Source organism: Lepisma saccharinum, chromosome 25 (assembly GCF_977018435.1).
Source record: "Lepisma saccharinum chromosome 25, izLepSacc3.1, whole genome shotgun sequence".
Classification (NCBI taxonomy): Eukaryota; Metazoa; Arthropoda; class Insecta; order Zygentoma; family Lepismatidae; genus Lepisma; species Lepisma saccharinum.
Window position 1 is genome coordinate 32654955 of NC_139253.1, and position 18695 is coordinate 32673649.

An 18695-nucleotide genomic window follows, 5' to 3' on the forward strand; every position below is an offset into this window, starting at 1 on the left:
ACAAATTATATAATCATGAGATATGGAACAATAGTAATTTCTTTATTTACTTCTGTTATGGCCAAATAATATGTACAGGGTGTCGCATATTGTATCTACCAAATCTAGTTTGCAAGACCCTGCCAAAATGCACATGCACACGTGTGCCATACCTACATCCGTGGAGAGTTGGGAGTCAGGCAATTAGTATACCATGGAGCGCTGGAAGATGCAGACACGGATTGTGGCGGTGGAAGCCTTCTTCCAAACACGCATTGGACACTGCGGCAGAACAATGAAGATCGCCATGCACCTGTTCCAGAGACACACAACATTCTGAGGTGGGTTGAACAGTGGAGAGCTACCTACGGATAATGTTGTGAACAGTCAGTCGCTATGAAATAATCGCTATTCCACAGAACATGTTGAGACAAGTGTCATGAAAACCTCAGTGCATCCAAGCAGGAGGACATTATTTTCAAAGTGCACTGATGTCTCTGTTGTCCATATTATACACTGCACTAAATGCCTATGTGTATATTTTTATTTCATAACCGTATAAAGTTACTACAAGCACTCATTGTCTTTCAGTTTTCATTTAAAGTTGGTGGATACAATATGCTCCACCCTTTATACAAATGTTCAACATGCATTTCCATTAAGATTTTTTCTAGTTGTAATCTCCCTCCTGTTATCCATTTTTATTCTGAGAAACTTGTAAACTGATTTGAAATATTGAATGCTTTGTAATACCAGTATATGGGTTAGGTGAAAAATACAATAAAAGTACTGGATTCATAGAAAAACTAAGTTGCTGACCAAGGCAGTTTATTATATTAAGATAAAAGACCCTAAACAGGTAACGTTTCAACCTTGTATCAGGGTCTTCCTCAGACGAAGAACTAAAACTTATACTGATACAGGGTTGAAACGTTACGTGTTAAGGGTTTTTTATCTTAATATAATAAACTGCCTTGGTCAGCAACTTAGTGTTTTTAATATGGAAACAAGGCTTAATTATATTACAATTGGATTCATAGTCATAAATAGTTGCTTTGAGAGGTTACTGAAGTGTTATTCTGCATTAGCATCTTGATTTACTTATAATCTCATTTCTAAAAGTATGCAATTCAGCATGATTTTCAGTATACCCACTTTAATAAGCTTTTCTTCAGTAATAAGAAAACACAAAACACCAATTTATTTCTTCATTTTCTAGAAATCAGAAACTTAACTTGCAATGTTAACATAACATAACATAACATTCACCTTTCTTTCAGAATCCATAATTCGAAGGCTTTAAATTCTAACTAAAACGAGGGTCACTATATAAAGTAAAGATCATTTTCAGTCACTATCCTTAAATGCCTACTATTTCTAACAGCAAACACAATCAGTTGTTAGGGCCTCCCGATGGCGTAATGGTAGCGTTGTCGCCTTGTAATCAAGGGGTCCCGGGTTCGATACCCGGTGGAGGCACAAGTGGTTCGGATCCCATTTTAAACTGTAGGTCCAGTCCCGATTTGCCTTACTGTGCATAAAGTGGACTTAAAACAACAAATCAATCAATCAACAATCAGTTGTTCTAACTGCACCTCTATTTTTGTTCAACACAATTAACCCTTAAGTGGGTAATTTTCAAATGACAAACCTCTTTCATAGTGGGTAATTTTAAAAATTACAATTGCTCATCACTCTTCAAAGTGCATTCTCTATACTAAAACAAGATGGAAGACTCCTATTGCTGCTTTGAGCCATTGTTGTAAAATGCAAGACTTCAAATTGCAAGAAGTCAAGGGTCTCAGGTTTGAATCCCAGCCTCGACATTGGTATTCTTTGTGAGTGTCCCTTCATCAATTTCATATCATCATCACTAATCCTCATCGTAGCAATTAGCCAAAAGTGACAGGAAAGCAACCTAATGAACCCAATTCAATCACTCAATCAAGAAAAATGCTCATGCGACTCCTGAATTGGCACACACCTTGGCTCCGAGCACAGATTATACTATATTATATACAAGTGAAAGAGAAATACAGCTAGCAGAGTGCCAACATGGAAGCAGTGTCTCCATCTCGATGTGATTATGGCAAGTTAAATACTCTGGAGCATCTGAAGAGTGGCATCTCATTGCAAAAATATTTACTCAACTCAATATAAAAAGAAGCAGGTCTGTAACTCATCATATGCAGGAGGATTGAACCAGAGAATATCTAGGACGGATACGGTATATTTGTTGAACCTGCTGAAGTTAACAAGTGGGCATGACAGATAAATCCATCATACCCACTTGAAGGGCTAACAACTTGACGTTTCCAGTTATACTGGAAAATGCAACTTGCCATGAGGATCATATGAGGAGTGATCGTTTAATTCTCAGAATTGATGGAACATGTCACTGGATACAGATTGGAAAACTAATGAACCCAGGTATATTCGGACATGTTCAAACTTTCTAACTTGTGATTACAATAGCTACAGGCCAAGTGAGTTGTTTGTTTCCGAATAGCATAGGAAGTTGCATATGTCTGTGGTATGCTGATGGTGGAAAACATTTTACAAAGATGGTGTCTCGAATCTTGATGTTGAAAGTAATGTTACTTTCTTTAACGTATCATATATTTATATATTACTAGCAAATAAAGGGATTTATTTGCAGGTTGCACGTGACTATTACATGCTAGTTATGCATTAGTGGAGTCAAATTTTGCACATTAAGATCAATTTTTATCTAATTTTTCAGAAGTGTTCTGCAAGTCAAGCAAAAAAAATTAGATGATCCACCAGGGAGAAAAGTTTTAAAAACACAATCTAAGAATTTAGATTTTGTCACTAGTTACAAGGAAGAAATAAAATGTTTACATACAGATTATTAAGTCTATTTATGCACTGTAAAACACATTGCAAAAAAGAAAATTTATGATCAATCTCATTGACTTGATATGAAAAGTATTTGAAATCGACACAGCCCAAAACCTGACCAACTCAGATTTTCATGAAATTTGGGGAGTTGAAACTATGGACGGAACTTAGTAACTATAAAAATTTTGAGTCTCCTGCATCTTGTAATTGTTAAATTATTCAAGGTCAAAGTTCGCAAAAATTGTCCTTTTGGAGCCCGCTTAGCTATACTAAATGTGCTGTAACTCCGCCCCTATTTTGCTTAAGAATCTCAAATCAAGCTTATTGTACAGGGAATTGAACAAGCTTACCAGTGATATATAACAAGTCTACCTTAGAATAAAAATATAATTTTGTCACGTCACCTTGACCTTTGATCTTGAATATCTCAAAACATATCATCACCAAAAATCGTGAAAAAATATATACTTGGTCCCTCATGTCATATCAACAAATCATTCTGGGACTACAATGGGATCAGAAGATACAAAATAATATGTGTAACTATGTGACTGATAAAAGCCTCATTACATGAACTATGACGAGTCAAAAGTCCCTTAACACCCTCTACAAAATGTAAAGGAGTTATCCTGGTCATGAAAGAAATAGGTTAGGCACGGGGATCCCTAGCTGTGTGTGTCAAGCGCAGGTCTGGCATATTATTGACCGCCATATTGAATTCAATGCGAAAATTTCAAAAGAAAGGGGGTGAGAAATGAAGCGGCGAAGGCATTTCCAACGTATCTTTAGCAAGCAAAAAGTTATACGCATATCTTTCACTTACAATATATGCACATTATAATGTTGTCAATGTTCCTGTGAGCACACTCATTTACGTCTCTCACACTCGCATAGAACATATGGCAATGTAGCAGGTGCAACATCATTGCAAGCAGCAACTATGCCTTTCTGTCAGATGGTCAGTATCACGGACTTTTAGTGCATGCATGTTTCTCTTTAAATGTTTCTGAAGGTAAAAGTCCTCCTAAGATGTTAGATCTGGGGAATGTGTAGGCTTTTTATTAGATCTTCCTCCGTCTGCCCATCAATCTACCTAGAAATTTACTGTGAAAAAATTGCCACAATGTCCACATAGTGTGGTCACACTCTGCCCTGTCTCGAAACTCTGGAAAAGTGCCATATCCCGTAAGCAAGGATGAAAAATCTGTTCACTTGACAAATCCAAGAAGCCCTCACCATTTAAGGTTCCGTTGTTGAATATGGACAAACCATTCCCGTTCTCCATACACTATACCACATCATTAGCTTACCAGCAACAACCATTCGGCTGGGATATGTCTACTGTAGATTATCAAATCACAGGTATTGCATATTCTTTTTATTAACTTTGCCGTGAACATAAAAACTAGCCTCGTCACTAAAGAATTTTTCATTCCAAAGGAAGTCTCGCGTAATTGTTTGAGATACTTTCCCAATATTCTTCACTATTCAACTATTTGGCGAATGTCACTGATTAAAATCATATGCAATGGTGCGAATACTTCTTTCTCTCCAGAGATGTCAGCGTGATCTCGATGGGTTCGTAACACGATAGGAGCATTCTAATGCTTTGTTTTTAACACCTCGAAAAGGAGAAAATGGTTACAAGCATGCAGTAGTAACTTTTTGTTGGTTAAATAGTTGCAAAAACCTTCGCCGCTTCATTTCTCGTGAAATTCTAGCCTAATTTGATATATCACATGACCCCCTTTCCTTTGAAATTTTTGCGTTGAATTCAATATGGCGGCCAATAATATGCCGGACCTGCGCTTGACACACACAGCTAGGGATCTCCCTGTGCCTAACCTATTTCTTTCATAACCAGGATAACTCCTTTACATTTTGTAGGGGGTGTTAAGGGACTTTTGACTCATCATAGTTCATGTAATGAGGCTTTCATCAGTCACATAGTTACACATATTATTTTGTATCTTCTGATCACATTGCAGTCCCAGAATGATTTGTTGATATGCATGTTGACATGAGGGACCAAATATATATTTTTTCACGATTTTTGGTGATGATATGTTTTGAGATATTCAAGATCAAAGGTCAAGGTGACGTGACAAAATTATATTTTTATTCTAAGGTAGACTTGTTATATATCACTGGTAAGCTTGTTCAATTCGCTGTACAATAAGCTTGATTTGAGATTCCTAGGCGAAATAGGGGTGGAGTTTAGTATAGCTAAGTGGGCTCAAAAAGGGCAATTTATGGGAACTTTGACCTTGAATAATTTAACAATTACAAGATGCAGGAGACTCAAAATTTTTATAGTTACTAAGTTCCATGCATAGCTTCAACTCCCCAAATTTCATGAAAATCGGAGATGGTCAGGTAGGAAATTGCACATATCTGTGTTGATTTGACATGGAATGACTCATATGTCAAATGTGACTAACAGGTCCACATAGCAGAAACATACCTATTGCAAATTGTCATCCAAAACTTTTATTTCTTCAACATATAAGACCTGTTGATTCAATAACAGGAAAGGGTCTCTATTCCCCCACTAGTCGCCCCTGAGTTAAGTATCATGTTGCAACAATGCTGGCACTACCAAACCTGACCTGCCTATCCTATTGAACATATATTGGAGGGAGACACTTATTTGAAGCAATGTGCATATTGAAAGTTAAGTATCAATATTAGGATGTCTGTATGAAATGCATGTGTGAAATAAGCTTAAAATAGTAACATTCTATTCACAACTCCAATAAAACCAAGAAGTAAAAATAAAGTAGTCATAGTCATTTTTCCTTTATTCTGCCAAATTATCAAAAATCAGCTGATAGTCCAAATAATACACATGAATCGCACAAAAATTAGATACAAGTTACAGAACGTAATATACTGCAAAAATATAATTATACGTAACAATCCTAATAAATAACTAATGTGCAGTGCTGAAAACAAGACTACAATTTCAATCACTATTTGCTGTGTCCTTCTCAATGTGTTGTGGTTTCCTATAGCTGATGAAGCAAGTTTTTACATAAGTAATGAAACATAAAAGAGGAAAATGAGGCATTAGAATGTGTCAATAACACTTTTCCTGAGTCTTGGAGCATGTTTATATGTCTTATAATAACTTACATGTATACAGATAAAGTTCATTGTGTTAATAAAAATAAATCAACTTCCTTTTTTACCTGTAAATGTGCAACACAAAAATTGTTAAATTACTGATCTGGAACTGTTATCTGTATGACTTGACTTACTGAAGAGACATCTGTCTGATAGACAGTGACTCCACCCATCTGTTCTTCTAAAGCATTTGGAATCACTAATGTATGAATATCTACATCACTTCCTGCCACCTCATACACCATATTACTTCCATTATTCTCTGTAAACGGAGCATGGATTATTACATGTTGCATATTTTTGTTTTCTTGAGCTTGCTCAGACGGTACGTTCAACGCATGGATTCCTTCTGATTGTATATCTGACATAATGGTCACCTGTTCACATGTAGCCTCTGTGAATATCTCGGCAAGTTTCTTTTCCGTTTCTTGCTTCTGCAGTTCTAGAAGCGAAAATGTAGGTTTATTTCTTACGATTTTGCCGTTATGAGCTTCTTCATGCATGTGAACTAGGAGAGAAGGCTTCCGTAAGTATCCTTTCCCACAGACAGGGCATTCAAATGGTCTTATTGTTGTGTGAGTGTATCGATGCGCATTGCAGTTTTCTTTAGTAATGAATGTCTTGTGACACATTTCACATTTGAAGGGGCGCTCCCCAGTATGCAATCGTAAATGTTTTTTCAAATGCGTCGGGTAGACAAAGCTAGCACTGCACTCTTGACATTGAAATGGCTTGTTACCTTCATGTGCAGAGTTCACATGGTACGTAAGTAGTTGTCGGATTGTGAATGATTTATCACACAACTCGCACTTATAAGGGCGTTCCTTGTAATGTTTTGCTCGCTTATGCACACGCATGTTGCTTTGACTTCTAAAACTCTTGCCACAAAATTCACACTGAAAAGGCTTCTCTCCTGAATGCACACGTTCATGTTCAACAAATACTGAACGGGATCGGAAAGCTTTTCCACAGTCATTACAAACAAATCTTTTATTTTCAGAATGTATTACACTATGCATTTTTAATATTTTCGACTTCGAGTAACTTTTCCCACAAACTTTACATGGAAAATCTAGCTGTCCATCATGCAATTCTTCATGCAGTTTTAGTTTGTACGTACTCCAGAAAGGTTGCTGGCAATATTGGCACTTCGTTGGTCCTTCATTAATTCGATGAACTTTCATATGGACCGACCATACAGTTTTCTTACTGAATACTGCAGAACATTTACTGCACTGGTATGGATATTTTGGTCTCTTCTGAGTTTTCTCATGTTTCTTGTGAACTACCTCATGTTTCTGTAGATAACATTTTGACTTGAATTGTCTGCCACATTCAGCACAAGTTACTCTTTTGTCTTCATGCTGTTTCATATGATTTTGTAAGTCTTGTAAGTTATTGAAAATCTTATTACAAACTTCACACTGAAAATCTCCTTCCAGATTTTTAATCTTTTTTGGTCTTCCTACTTTTCTAGATCCGTTACGACCATTTGTAGCATCAGCTTCAATAACTCTTGACACTTCTACAAAACTATTATCTAGAATTAAATCACCATCATCTCCCGTCTCCTGAATCTCATTGTTCTCTTCCATAACAGCATGATCAGTAATGTGTGTTACAAGATCGTGTTCTTCTTCAAAAGTCTTATCACATTGTCCACAAAAGTACATAGTTACACTGTGTGCAGCTTCTAAATGATCTGCCATGTACCAAATTCCTGGAAATTTCATGCTACATAGTGAACAAATATATTCAACACCATCATTAATTATATAATTTGTGGGATTTTTCTCACAATCTTTCTTCTGTAATGCATCTTCAATTGTTGTCACATCTTCCTCATAATAATCTGATGATTCTTGAGAACTGATCCTTGAACTTCCTTCCGTTCCAGATTCTGCCTCTGAGACAACTTCCTGAATTAGAGAGAGAGAGAAAGGCAACTACTATGACAAAATGTTGCAAATAAATTCTACTTTACTTTTGTAAATATGTTAAATTTTAAGAGTTGTTAAACTTATTAGCAGGGAACAGATTTGCATGTAAATACATATTTATGTATGAAGCTGAAATGAGTTATATTTTGTATTATTTTTGTGCATCATGGCATGTAGACTCGAAAAATTCAGTTTTTATATTCCATATTTGTACATATATTAGGTTTTGGCACATATTTTACATATTTTAGTGATTTTTACATTATTTTCATATTTCAGAACATTTCTCAATGTACTCCATATTTGTGCAATAATTATAATTCGCGTGTGGCCAAAAGAGTTTGGTGAATTTCTTGTGAATAACTGACAAAGTCCAAAGCAACGTTAAACAAACTAAAGTTTACAACATTTTATATGCCCTTCAATTGCGTTAATTACAAGTTTTCTGTCATCTGAACAATATTTTGTGAACACTTGAAATTTCTGTTTGTTTAGAAATGTTGTCAACAAAATGAGAATGAGAATGAAAGCTCACTCATTGGCTCCTGGCCAACAGCAGCACCAGAAGCGACAATTTTGTGGCACATGTATGCAATTCGCTTCTGGTTTCTCTTCAAGACACTCACAGTAATAGTTACAATGCCAAGAGAAGTGTAATCACGTAATCAATTGTTTTCAAACTCAAGTTATGTACGTAGTGTCTTATATTAGTAAAAAAATGTACACTTTTACAATTTTAAGTCCATATTTAACTCCATATTTTGGTGAAAATAACTAAATATGCATTTACATTTGTATTTAGCACATTTTTACTATAAATAAATCCATTCCCTGCTTATCAGTTACTAGGAACATTTTTCTTGAAGAAAAACTCATGCAATATTTTCATTGTACAGTATGTAGAAAAAAGCATATGAAAAGTGGTTAGCAGCAACATGAAAAAAAAAATAGCAACAAACAGAAGAACCAACATTTTGTTACAACTCCAAACAAGCCTACCAGTAAATGTGACAACACAATCATTAGTGTTTTTAATATGGAAACAAGGCTTAATTATATTACAATTGGATTCATAGTCATAAATAGTTGCTTTGAGAGGTTCCTGAAGTGTTATTCTGCATTAGCATCTTGATTTACTTATAATCTCATTTCTAAAAGTATGCAATTCAGCATGATTTTCAGTATACCCACTTTAATAAGCTTTTCTTCAGTAATAAGAAAACAAAAACACCAATTTATTTCTTCATTTTCTAGAAATCAGAAACTTAACTTGTAATGTTAACATAACTTAGGTTCACCTTTCTTTCAGAATCCATAATTCGAAGGCTTTAAATTCTAACTAAAACGAGGGTCACTATATAAAGTAAAGATCATTTTCAGTCACTATCCTTAAATGCCTACTATTTCTAACAGCAAACACAATCAGTTGTTAGGGCCTCCCGATGGCGTAATAGTAGCGTTGTCGCCTTGTAATCAAGGGGTCCCGGGTTCGATACCCGGTGGAGGCACAAGTGGTTCGGATCCCATTTTAAACTGTAGGTCCAGTCCCGATTAGCCTTACTGTGCATAAAGTGGACTTAAAACAACAAATCAATCAATCAACAATCAGTTGTTCTAACTCCACCTCTATTTTTGTTCAACACAATTAACCCTTAAGTGGGTAATTTTCAAATGACAAACCTCTTTCATAGTGGGTAATTTTAAAAATTACAATTGCTCATCACTCTTCAAAGTGCATTCTCTATACTAAAACAAGATGGAAGACTCCTATTGCTGCTTTGAGCCATTGTTGTAAAATGCAAGACTTCAAATTGCAAGAAGTCAAGGGTCTCAGGTTTGAATCCCAGCCTCGACATTGGTATTCTTTGTGAGTGTCCCTTCATCAATTTCATATCATCATCACTAATCCTCATCGTAGCAATTAGCCAAAAGTGACAGGAAAGCAACCTAATGAACCCAATTCAATCACTCAATCAAGAAAAATGCTCATGCGACTCCTGAATTGGCACACACCTTGGCTCCGAGCACAGATTATACTATATTATATACAAGTGAAAGAGAAATACAGCTAGCAGAGTGCCAACATGGAAGCAGTGTCTCCATCTCGATGTGATTATGGCAAGTTAAATACTCTGGAGCATCTGAAGAGTGACATTCATTGCAAAAATGTTTACTAACTCAATATAAAAAGAAGCAGGTCTGTAACTCATCATATGCAGGAGGATTGAACCAGAGAATATCTAGGACGGATACGGTATATTTGTTGAACCTGCTGAAGTTAACAAGTGGGCATGACAGATAAATCCATCATACCCACTTGAAGGGCTAACAACTTGACGTTTCCAGTTATACTGGAAAATGCAACTTGCCATGAGGATCGTATGAGGAGTGATCGTTTAATTCTCAGAATTGATGCAACATGTCACTGGATACAGATTGGAAAACTCATGAACGCAAGCATATTCGGACATGTTCAAACTTTCTAACTTGTGATTACAAGAGCTACAGGCCAAGTGAGTTGTTTGTTTCCAAATAGCATATGTGTGTGGTATGCTGATGGTGGAAAACATTTTACAAAGATGGTGTCTCGAATCTTGACGTTGAAAGTAATGTTACTTTCTTTAACGTATCATATATTTATATATTACTAGCAAATAAAGGGATTTATTTGCAGGTTGCAAGTGACTATTACATGCTAGTTATGCATTAGTGGAGTCAAATTTTGCACATTAAGATCAATTTTTATCTAATTTTTCAGAAGTGTTCTGCAAGTCAAGCAAAAAAATTTAGATGATCCACCAGAGAGAGAAGTTTTAAAAACACAATCTAAGAATATAGATTTTGTCACTAGTTACAGGGAAGAAATAAAATGTTTACATACAGATTATTAAGTCTTTTTATGCACTGTAAAACACCTTGCAAAAAAGAAAATTTATGATCAATCACATTGACTTGATATGAAAAGTATTTAACATACGAGTCATTCCATATGAAATCGACACAGCTCTAAACCTGACCAACTCCGATTTTCATGAAATTTGGGGAGTTGAAACTATGCATGGAACTTAGTAACTATAAAAATTTTGAGTCTCCTGCATCTTGTAATTGTTAAATTATTCAAGGTCAAAGTTTGCAAGAATTGCCCTTTTTGAGCCCGCTTAGCTATACTAAATGTGCTGTAACTCCGGCCCTATTTTGCCCAGGAATCTCAAATCAAGCTTATTGTACAGGGAATTGAACAGTGATATATAACAAGTCTACCTTAGAATAAAAATATAATTTTGTCACGTCACCTTGACCTTTGATCTTGAATATCTCAAAACATATCATCACCAACCATCGTGAAAAAATATATATATTTGGTCCCTCATGTCATATCAACAAATCATTCTGGGACTGCAATGGGATCAGAAGATACAAAATAATGTGTGTCACTATGTGACTGATATAAACCTTATTACATGAACAATGATGAGTCAAAAGTCCCTTAACACCCCCTACAAAATGTAAAGGAGTTATCCTGGTCATGAAAGAAATAGGTTAGGCACAGGGAGATCCCTAGCTGTGTGTCAAGCGCAGGTCCCGCATATTATTGACCGCCCTATTGAATTCAATGCGAACATTTCAAAAGAAAGGGGGTGATGTGATATATCAAATTAGGCTAGAATTTCATGAGAAATGAAGCGGCGAAGGCATTTCCAACGTATCTTTAGGAAGCAAAAAGTTATACGCATATCTTTCACTTACAATATATGCACATTATAATGTTGTCAATGTTCCTGTGAGCACACTCGTTTACGTCTCTCACACTCACATAGAACATATGGCAATGTAGCAGGTGCAACATCATTGCAAGCAGCAACTATGCCTTCTCTCAGATGGTCAGTATCACGGACTTTTAGTGCATGCACGTTTCTCTTTAAATGTTTCTGAAGGTAAAAGTCCTCCTAAGATGTTAGATCTGGGGAATGTGTAGGCTTTTTAATAGATCTTCCTCCGTCTGCCCATCAATCTACCTAGAAATTTATTGTGAAGAAATTGCCACAATGTCCACATAGTGTGGTCACATTCTGTTCTGTCTCGAAACTCTGGAAAAGTGCCATATCCCGTAAGCAAGGATGAAAAATCTGTTCACTTAACAAATCCAAGAAGCCCTCACCATTTAAGGTTCCGTTGTTGAATATGGACAAACCATTCCCGTTCTCCATACACTATACCACATCATTAGCTTACCAGCAACAACTATTCGGCTGGGATCTGTCTACTGTAGATTATCAAATCACAGATATTGCATATTCTTTTTATTAACTTTGCCGTGAACATAAAAATTAGCCTCGTCACTAAAGAATTTTTCATTCCAAAGGAAGTTTCACGTAATTGTTTGAGATACTTTCCCAATATTCTTCACTATTCAACTATATTGCGAATGTCACTGATTAAAATCATATGCAATGGTGCGTATACTTCTTTCTCTCCAGAGATGTCAGCGTGATCTCGATGGGTTCGTAACACGATAGGAGCATTCTAATGCTTTGTTTTTAACACCTCGAAAAGGAGAAAATGGTTACAAGCATGCAGTAATAACTTTTTGTTGGTTAAATAGTTGGAAAAACCTTCGCCGCTTCATTTCTCGTGAAATTCTAGCCTGATTTGATATATCACATGACCCCCTTTCCGTTGAAATTTTTGCGTTGAATTCAATATGGCGGCCAATAATATGCTGGACCTGCGCTTGACACACACAGCTAGGGATCTCCCTGTGCCTAACCTATTTCTTTCATAACCAGGATAACTCCTTTACATTTTGTAGGGGGTGTTAAGGGACTTTTGACTCGTCATAGTTCATGTAATGAGGCTTTTATCAGTCACATAGTTACATATATTATTTTGTATCTTCTGATCCCATTGCAGTCCCAGAATGATTTGTTGATATGACATGAGGGACCAAATATATATTTTTTCACGATTTTTGGTGATGATATGTTTTGAGATATTCAAGATCAAAGGTCAAGGTGACGTGACAAAATTATATTTTTATTCTAAGGTAGACTTGTTATATATCACTGGTAAGCTTGTTCAATTCGCTGTACAATAAGCTTGATTTGAGATTCCTAGGCGAAATAGGGGCGGAGTTTAGTATAGCTAAGTGGGCTCAAAAAGGGCAATTTATGGTAACTTTGACCTTGAATAATTTAACAATTACAAGATGCAGGAGACTCAAAATTTTTATAGTTACTAAGTTCCATGCATAGTTTCAACTCCCCAAATTTCATGAAAATCGGAGATGGTCAGGTAGGAAATTGCACATATCTGTGTTGATTTGACATGGAATGACTCATATGTCAAATGTGACTAACAGGTCCACATAGCAGAAACATACCTATTGCAAATTGTCATCCAAAACTTTTATTTCTTCAACATATAAGACCTGTTGTTTCAATAACAGGAAAGGGTCTCTATTCCCCACTAGTCGCCCCTGAGTTAAGTATCAAGTTGCAACAATGCTGGCACTACCAAACCTGACCTGCCTATCCTATTGAACATATATTGGAGGGAGACAGTTATTTGATGCAATGTGCATATTGAAAGTTAAGTATCAATATTAGGATGTCTGTATGAAATGCATGTGTGAAATAAGCTTAAAATAGTAACATTCTATTCACAACTCCAATAAAACCAAGAAGTAAAAATAAAGTAGTCATAGTCCTTTCCTTTATTCTGCCAAATTATCAAAAATCAGCTGAGAGTCCAAATAATACACATGAATCACACAAAAATTAGATACAAGTTACAGAACGTAATATACTGCAAAAATATAATTATACGTAACAATCCTAATAAATAACTAATGTGCAGTGCTGAAAACATGACTACAATTTCATTCACTATTTGCTGTGTCCTTCTCAATGTGTTGTGGTTTCCTATAGCTGATGAAGCAAGTTTTTACATAAGTTATGAAACAGAAAAGAGGAAAATGGGGCATTAGAATGTGTCAATAACACTTTCCCTGAGTCTTGGAGCATGTTTATATGTCTTACAATAACTTACATGTATACAGATAAAGTTCATTGTGTTAATAAAAATAAATCAACTTCCTTTTTTACCTGTAAATGTGCAAAACAAAAATTGTTAAATTACTGATCTGGAACTGTTATCTGTATGACTTCAACCGCCCCTACTTGACTTACTGAAGAGACATCTGTCTGATAGACAGTGACTCCACCCATCTGTTCTTCTAAAGCATTCGGAATCACTAATGTATGCATATCTACATCACTTCCTGCCACCTCATACACCATATCACTTCCATTATTCTCTGTAAACGGAGCATGGATTATTACATGTTGCACATTTTTGTTTTCTTGAGCTTGCTCAGATGGTACGTTCAACACATGGATTCCTTCTGATTGTATATCTGACATAATGGTCACCTGTTCACATGTAGCCTCTGTGAATATCTCGGCAAGTTTCTTTTCCGTTTCTTGCTTCTGCAGTTCTAGAAGCGAAAATGTAGGTTTATTTCTTACAATTTTGCCGTTATGAGCTTCTTCATGCATGTGAACTAGGAGAGAAGGCTTCCGTAAGTATCCTTTCCCACAGACAGGGCATTCAAATGGTCTTATTGTTGTGTGAGTGTATCGATGCGCATTGCAGTTTTCTTTAGTAATGAATGTCTTGTGACACATTTCACATTTGAAGGGGCGCTCCCCAGTATGCAATCGTAAATGTTTTTTCAAATGCGTCGGGTAGACAAAGCTAGCACTGCACTCTTGACATTGAAATGGCTTGTTACCTTCATGTGCAGAGTTCACATGGTACGTAAGTAGTTGTCGGATTGTGAATGATTTATCACACAACTCGCACTTATAAGGGCGTTCCTTATAATGTTTTGCTCGCTTATGCACACGCATGTTGCTTTGACTTCTAAAACTCTTGCCACAAAATTCACACTGAAAAGGCTTCTCTCCTGAATGCACACGTTCATGTTCAACAAATTCTGAACGGGATCGGAAAGCTTTTCCACAGTCATTGCAAACAAATCTTTTATTTTCAGAATGTATTACACTATGCATTTTTAATAGTTTCGACTTCGAGTAACTTTTCCCACAAACTTTACATGGAAAATCTAGCTGTCCATCATGCAATTCTTCATGCAGTTTTAGTTTGTACGTACTCCAGAAAGGTTGCTGGCAATATTGGCACTTCGTTGGTCCTTCATTAATTCGATGAACTTTCATATGGACCGACCATACAGTTTTCTTACTGAATACTGCAGAACATTTACTGCACTGGTATGGATATTTTGGTCTCTTCTGAGTTTTCTCATGTTTCTTGTGAACTACCTCATGTTTCTGTAGATAACATTTTGACTTGAATTGTCTGCCACATTCAGCACAAGTTACTCTTTTGTCTTCATGCTGTTTCATATGATTTTGTAAGTCTTGTAAGTTATTGAAAATCTTATTACAAACCTCACACTGAAAATCTCCTTCCAGATTTTTAATCTTTTTTGGTCTTCCTACTTTTCTAGATCCGTTACGACCATTTGTAGCATCAGCTTCAATATCTCTTGACACTTCTACAAAACTATTATCTAGAATTAAATCACCATCATCTCCCGTCTCCTGAATCTCATTGTTCTCTTCCATAACAGCATGATCAGTAATGTGTGTTACAAGATCGTGTTCTTCTTCAAAAGTCTTATCACATTGTCCACAAAAGTACATAGTTACACTGTGTGCAGCTTCTAAATGATCTGCCATGTACCAAATTCCTGGAAATTTCATGCTACATAGTGAACAAATATATTCAACACCATCATTAATTATATAATTTGTGGGATTTTTCTCACAATCTTTCTTCTGTAATGCATCTTCAATTGTTGTCACATCTTCCTCATAATAATCTGATGATTCTTGAGAACTGATCCTTGAACTTCCTTCCGTTCCAGATTCTGCCTCTGAGACAACTTCCTGAATTAGAGAGAGAGAGAAAGGCAACTACTATGACAAAATGTTGCAAATAAATTCTACTTTACTTTTGTAAATATGTTAAATTTTAAGAGTTGTTAAACTTATTAGCAGGGAACAGATTTGCATGTAAATACATATTTATGTATGAAGCTGAAATGAGTTATATTTTGTATTATCTTTGTGCATCATGGCATGTAGACTCGAAAAATTCAGTTTTTATATTCCATATTTGTACATATATTAGGTTTTGGCACATATTTTACATATTTTAGTGATTTTTACATTATTTTCATATTTCAGAACATTTCTCAATGTACTCCATATTTGTGCAATAATTATAATTCGCGTGTGGCCAAAAGAGTTTGGTGAATTTCTTGTGAATAACTGACAAAGTCCAAAGCAACGTTAAACAAACTAAAGTTTACAACATTTTATATGCCCTTCAATTGCGTTAATTACAAGTTTTCTGTCATCTGAACAATATTTTGTGAACACTTGAAATTTCTGTTTGTTTACAAATGTTGTCAACAATATGAGAATGAGAATGAAAGCTCACTCATTGGCTCCTGGCCGACAGCAGCACCAGAAGCGACAATTTTCTGGCACATGTATACAATTCACTTCTGGTTTCTCTTCAAGACAGTCACAGTAATAGTTACAATGCCAAGAGAAGCGTAATCACGTAATCAATTGTTTTCAAACTCAAGTTATGTACGTAGTGTCTTATATTAATAAAAAAAAGGTACACTTTTACAATTTTAAGTCCATATTTAACTCCATATTTTGGTGAAAATAACTAAATATGCATTTACATTTGTATTTAGAACATTTTTACTATAAATAAATCCATTCCCTGCTTATCAGTTACTAGGAACATTTTTCTTGAAGAAAAACTCATGCAATATTTTCATTGTACAGTATGTAGAAAAAAGCATATGAAAAGTGGTTAGCAGCAACATGAAAAAAAAAGTAGCAACAAACAGAAGAACCAACATTTTGTTACAACTCCAAACAAGCCTACCAGTAAATGTGGCAACACAATCTTTAGTGTATGGATTTTTCCTATTTGCCTTTTTTATTTCGTTGTAACATATTTTTTTAAAATTAGTTTTGTGTTGCGTAAAGCATTTTCATATTACCTACTTATCTTAATCTTGCTTGAAAATGTGTTTTCTGCTTCAGACATTACTTTGGTTCTATATTGCACTGTAGAAGGTATTCTCTTGCACCAACCTCTGTAGCAGAGTGGTTAGCAAATGTTATGATGACAAGGGTCCTGAGTTTGAATCCCAAAGGCTGAGCATGGGTGTTCTTCGTGAGCATCCATTCATCAATTTAATCATATCATTACTCATCCTCATTTTCATCATTAACCAAAAGTGGCATAAAAGTGAAGTAAAATAATCCAAATCAATAAAGCAAAGTCATTCTCTTGTTTTCTGAGTGTTTCTTCATCATTTTCATCTGACCACAATTTATTTTCTTCACAATTACCAAAAGTAGCAGAAAAGTGAACCAAAAAAATACAACATAATACAAAAAATTCAAGCCAATATATTTACAACTAAGAAAATTTATAGCAATTTCATTTTCAATGCCTATTTTGGTATTTATTTTATAGTGCCTTTTCAAGTGCCTATTTACCTGCCATTTTATAAGATTTAAGTGCCTATAAATCCACACCCTAATAATCATATTACAAAGGCAAGTCAAACCCCCAGGTAGAATGGTTTCGACCAAGGACTTGGCAATCCGTGAATGACGCAATAACCGATAACTTCAGATGTGGACATACAAGTACAATTACTGAAAGCCTAACTCAGCTACCAAAGGAATTCTATGGGATGGAATCACTAGGTTTGTTACACAGTGGGACACATGTCTTAACCTTAGCTATTCTCCCGATACTAATTTTTTTTTAGTTATTGTTATATATGTACAGTTGCATAATGTATGTATCATTCAAATATTCACTTTTACATGATTGTTTAAGCTGGGGCTGCATTTCTGACCAAATATTTGTCTTCAATACTGTTTTCCGTCTTTGGTTTCCATGAACTTTGAAATACTATACATATATTTTTGACACATAAATTTGTTTTCTGTCTAATCATTGTCTTGACTCACTTTCATATGACTTGTCCTTATACATAATTACAAATCTATTGCCATATTATCACTATTTCTTTTTTTTAAAAAAAATCATGACACTAACCCATTCCTAAAACAATTTCATGTAAATTGGCCAGTGAAATCTGAATATTGCTTTAAACCAATACTATCCTCTTTAATACAGTAAGGATTAGAATGTGATAACAACCTGCACTGAACCTAAAAGGGTATGTTGAGACAAGCTAACTCTGCCATTTTGCAGGGGCCAAGTATGCCATGTTAGAGGCCGACACACCAGTCTCTGCCGCGGCACAGATCCCAATTTTTGTTTCATCTCCCTCCTTCTTAGCATCACATGTTCTACCCTGCTCATCAACCTTCACCATTGTTGCCAATTGTCATTCCATTACTGGACACACTCGGGCAAACATCATTGAAAACAATTGAATAGTGCTCCAGCTCACGGTTCACACCGTTCAACAGTGACGGTAATGTGGCAATATAGCATGATGTAATGGTTGCTTCTTTTATGCATTGAATTTTCATTGGCTAGTTAGTAACTAATGTTGCCAACCGTATTAATGAAGCACTATTTCTATCACGGAAGGACAAAGACAAAGTGATTGAGTTTTGTTGGATTGGAAGCACCAGTTTGACGTTGTGTGCGTGTATTGCATGTGTTTGGTTAGTGAATATTACATTC

General features: G+C 35.6%; 2 protein-coding genes across 2 annotated transcripts in view; both read right to left on the minus strand.

Annotated features, from left to right (window-relative positions):
* Positions 1-6062: 6062 nt before the first annotated feature.
* On the minus strand, positions 6063-7882 carry LOC145978732 (uncharacterized). Its single transcript, XM_083111539.1, has one exon. The coding sequence runs from the start codon at positions 7698-7700 to the stop codon at positions 6063-6065; it is 1638 nt and encodes a 545-aa protein (XP_082967665.1). The 5' UTR covers positions 7701-7882.
* A 5734-nt stretch (positions 7883-13616) lies between these two features.
* The window catches only part of LOC145978913 (uncharacterized), a 96724-nt gene continuing 91645 nt past the window's right edge, over positions 13617-18695 (minus strand). Inside the window, exon 3 of the mRNA XM_083111879.1 lies at positions 13617-15880. Within this exon, the coding sequence (XP_082968005.1) occupies positions 14042-15880 (1839 nt within the window). The 3' untranslated portion in view covers positions 13617-14041. The remainder of the gene's footprint in view (positions 15881-18695) is intronic.

What these genes read in the sequence shown, in the direction of transcription:
- LOC145978732 (XM_083111539.1), bottom strand. Translation starts at nt 7,700, where the DNA reads ATGAAATTTCCAGGAATTTGGTACATGGCAGATCATTTAGAAGCTGCA.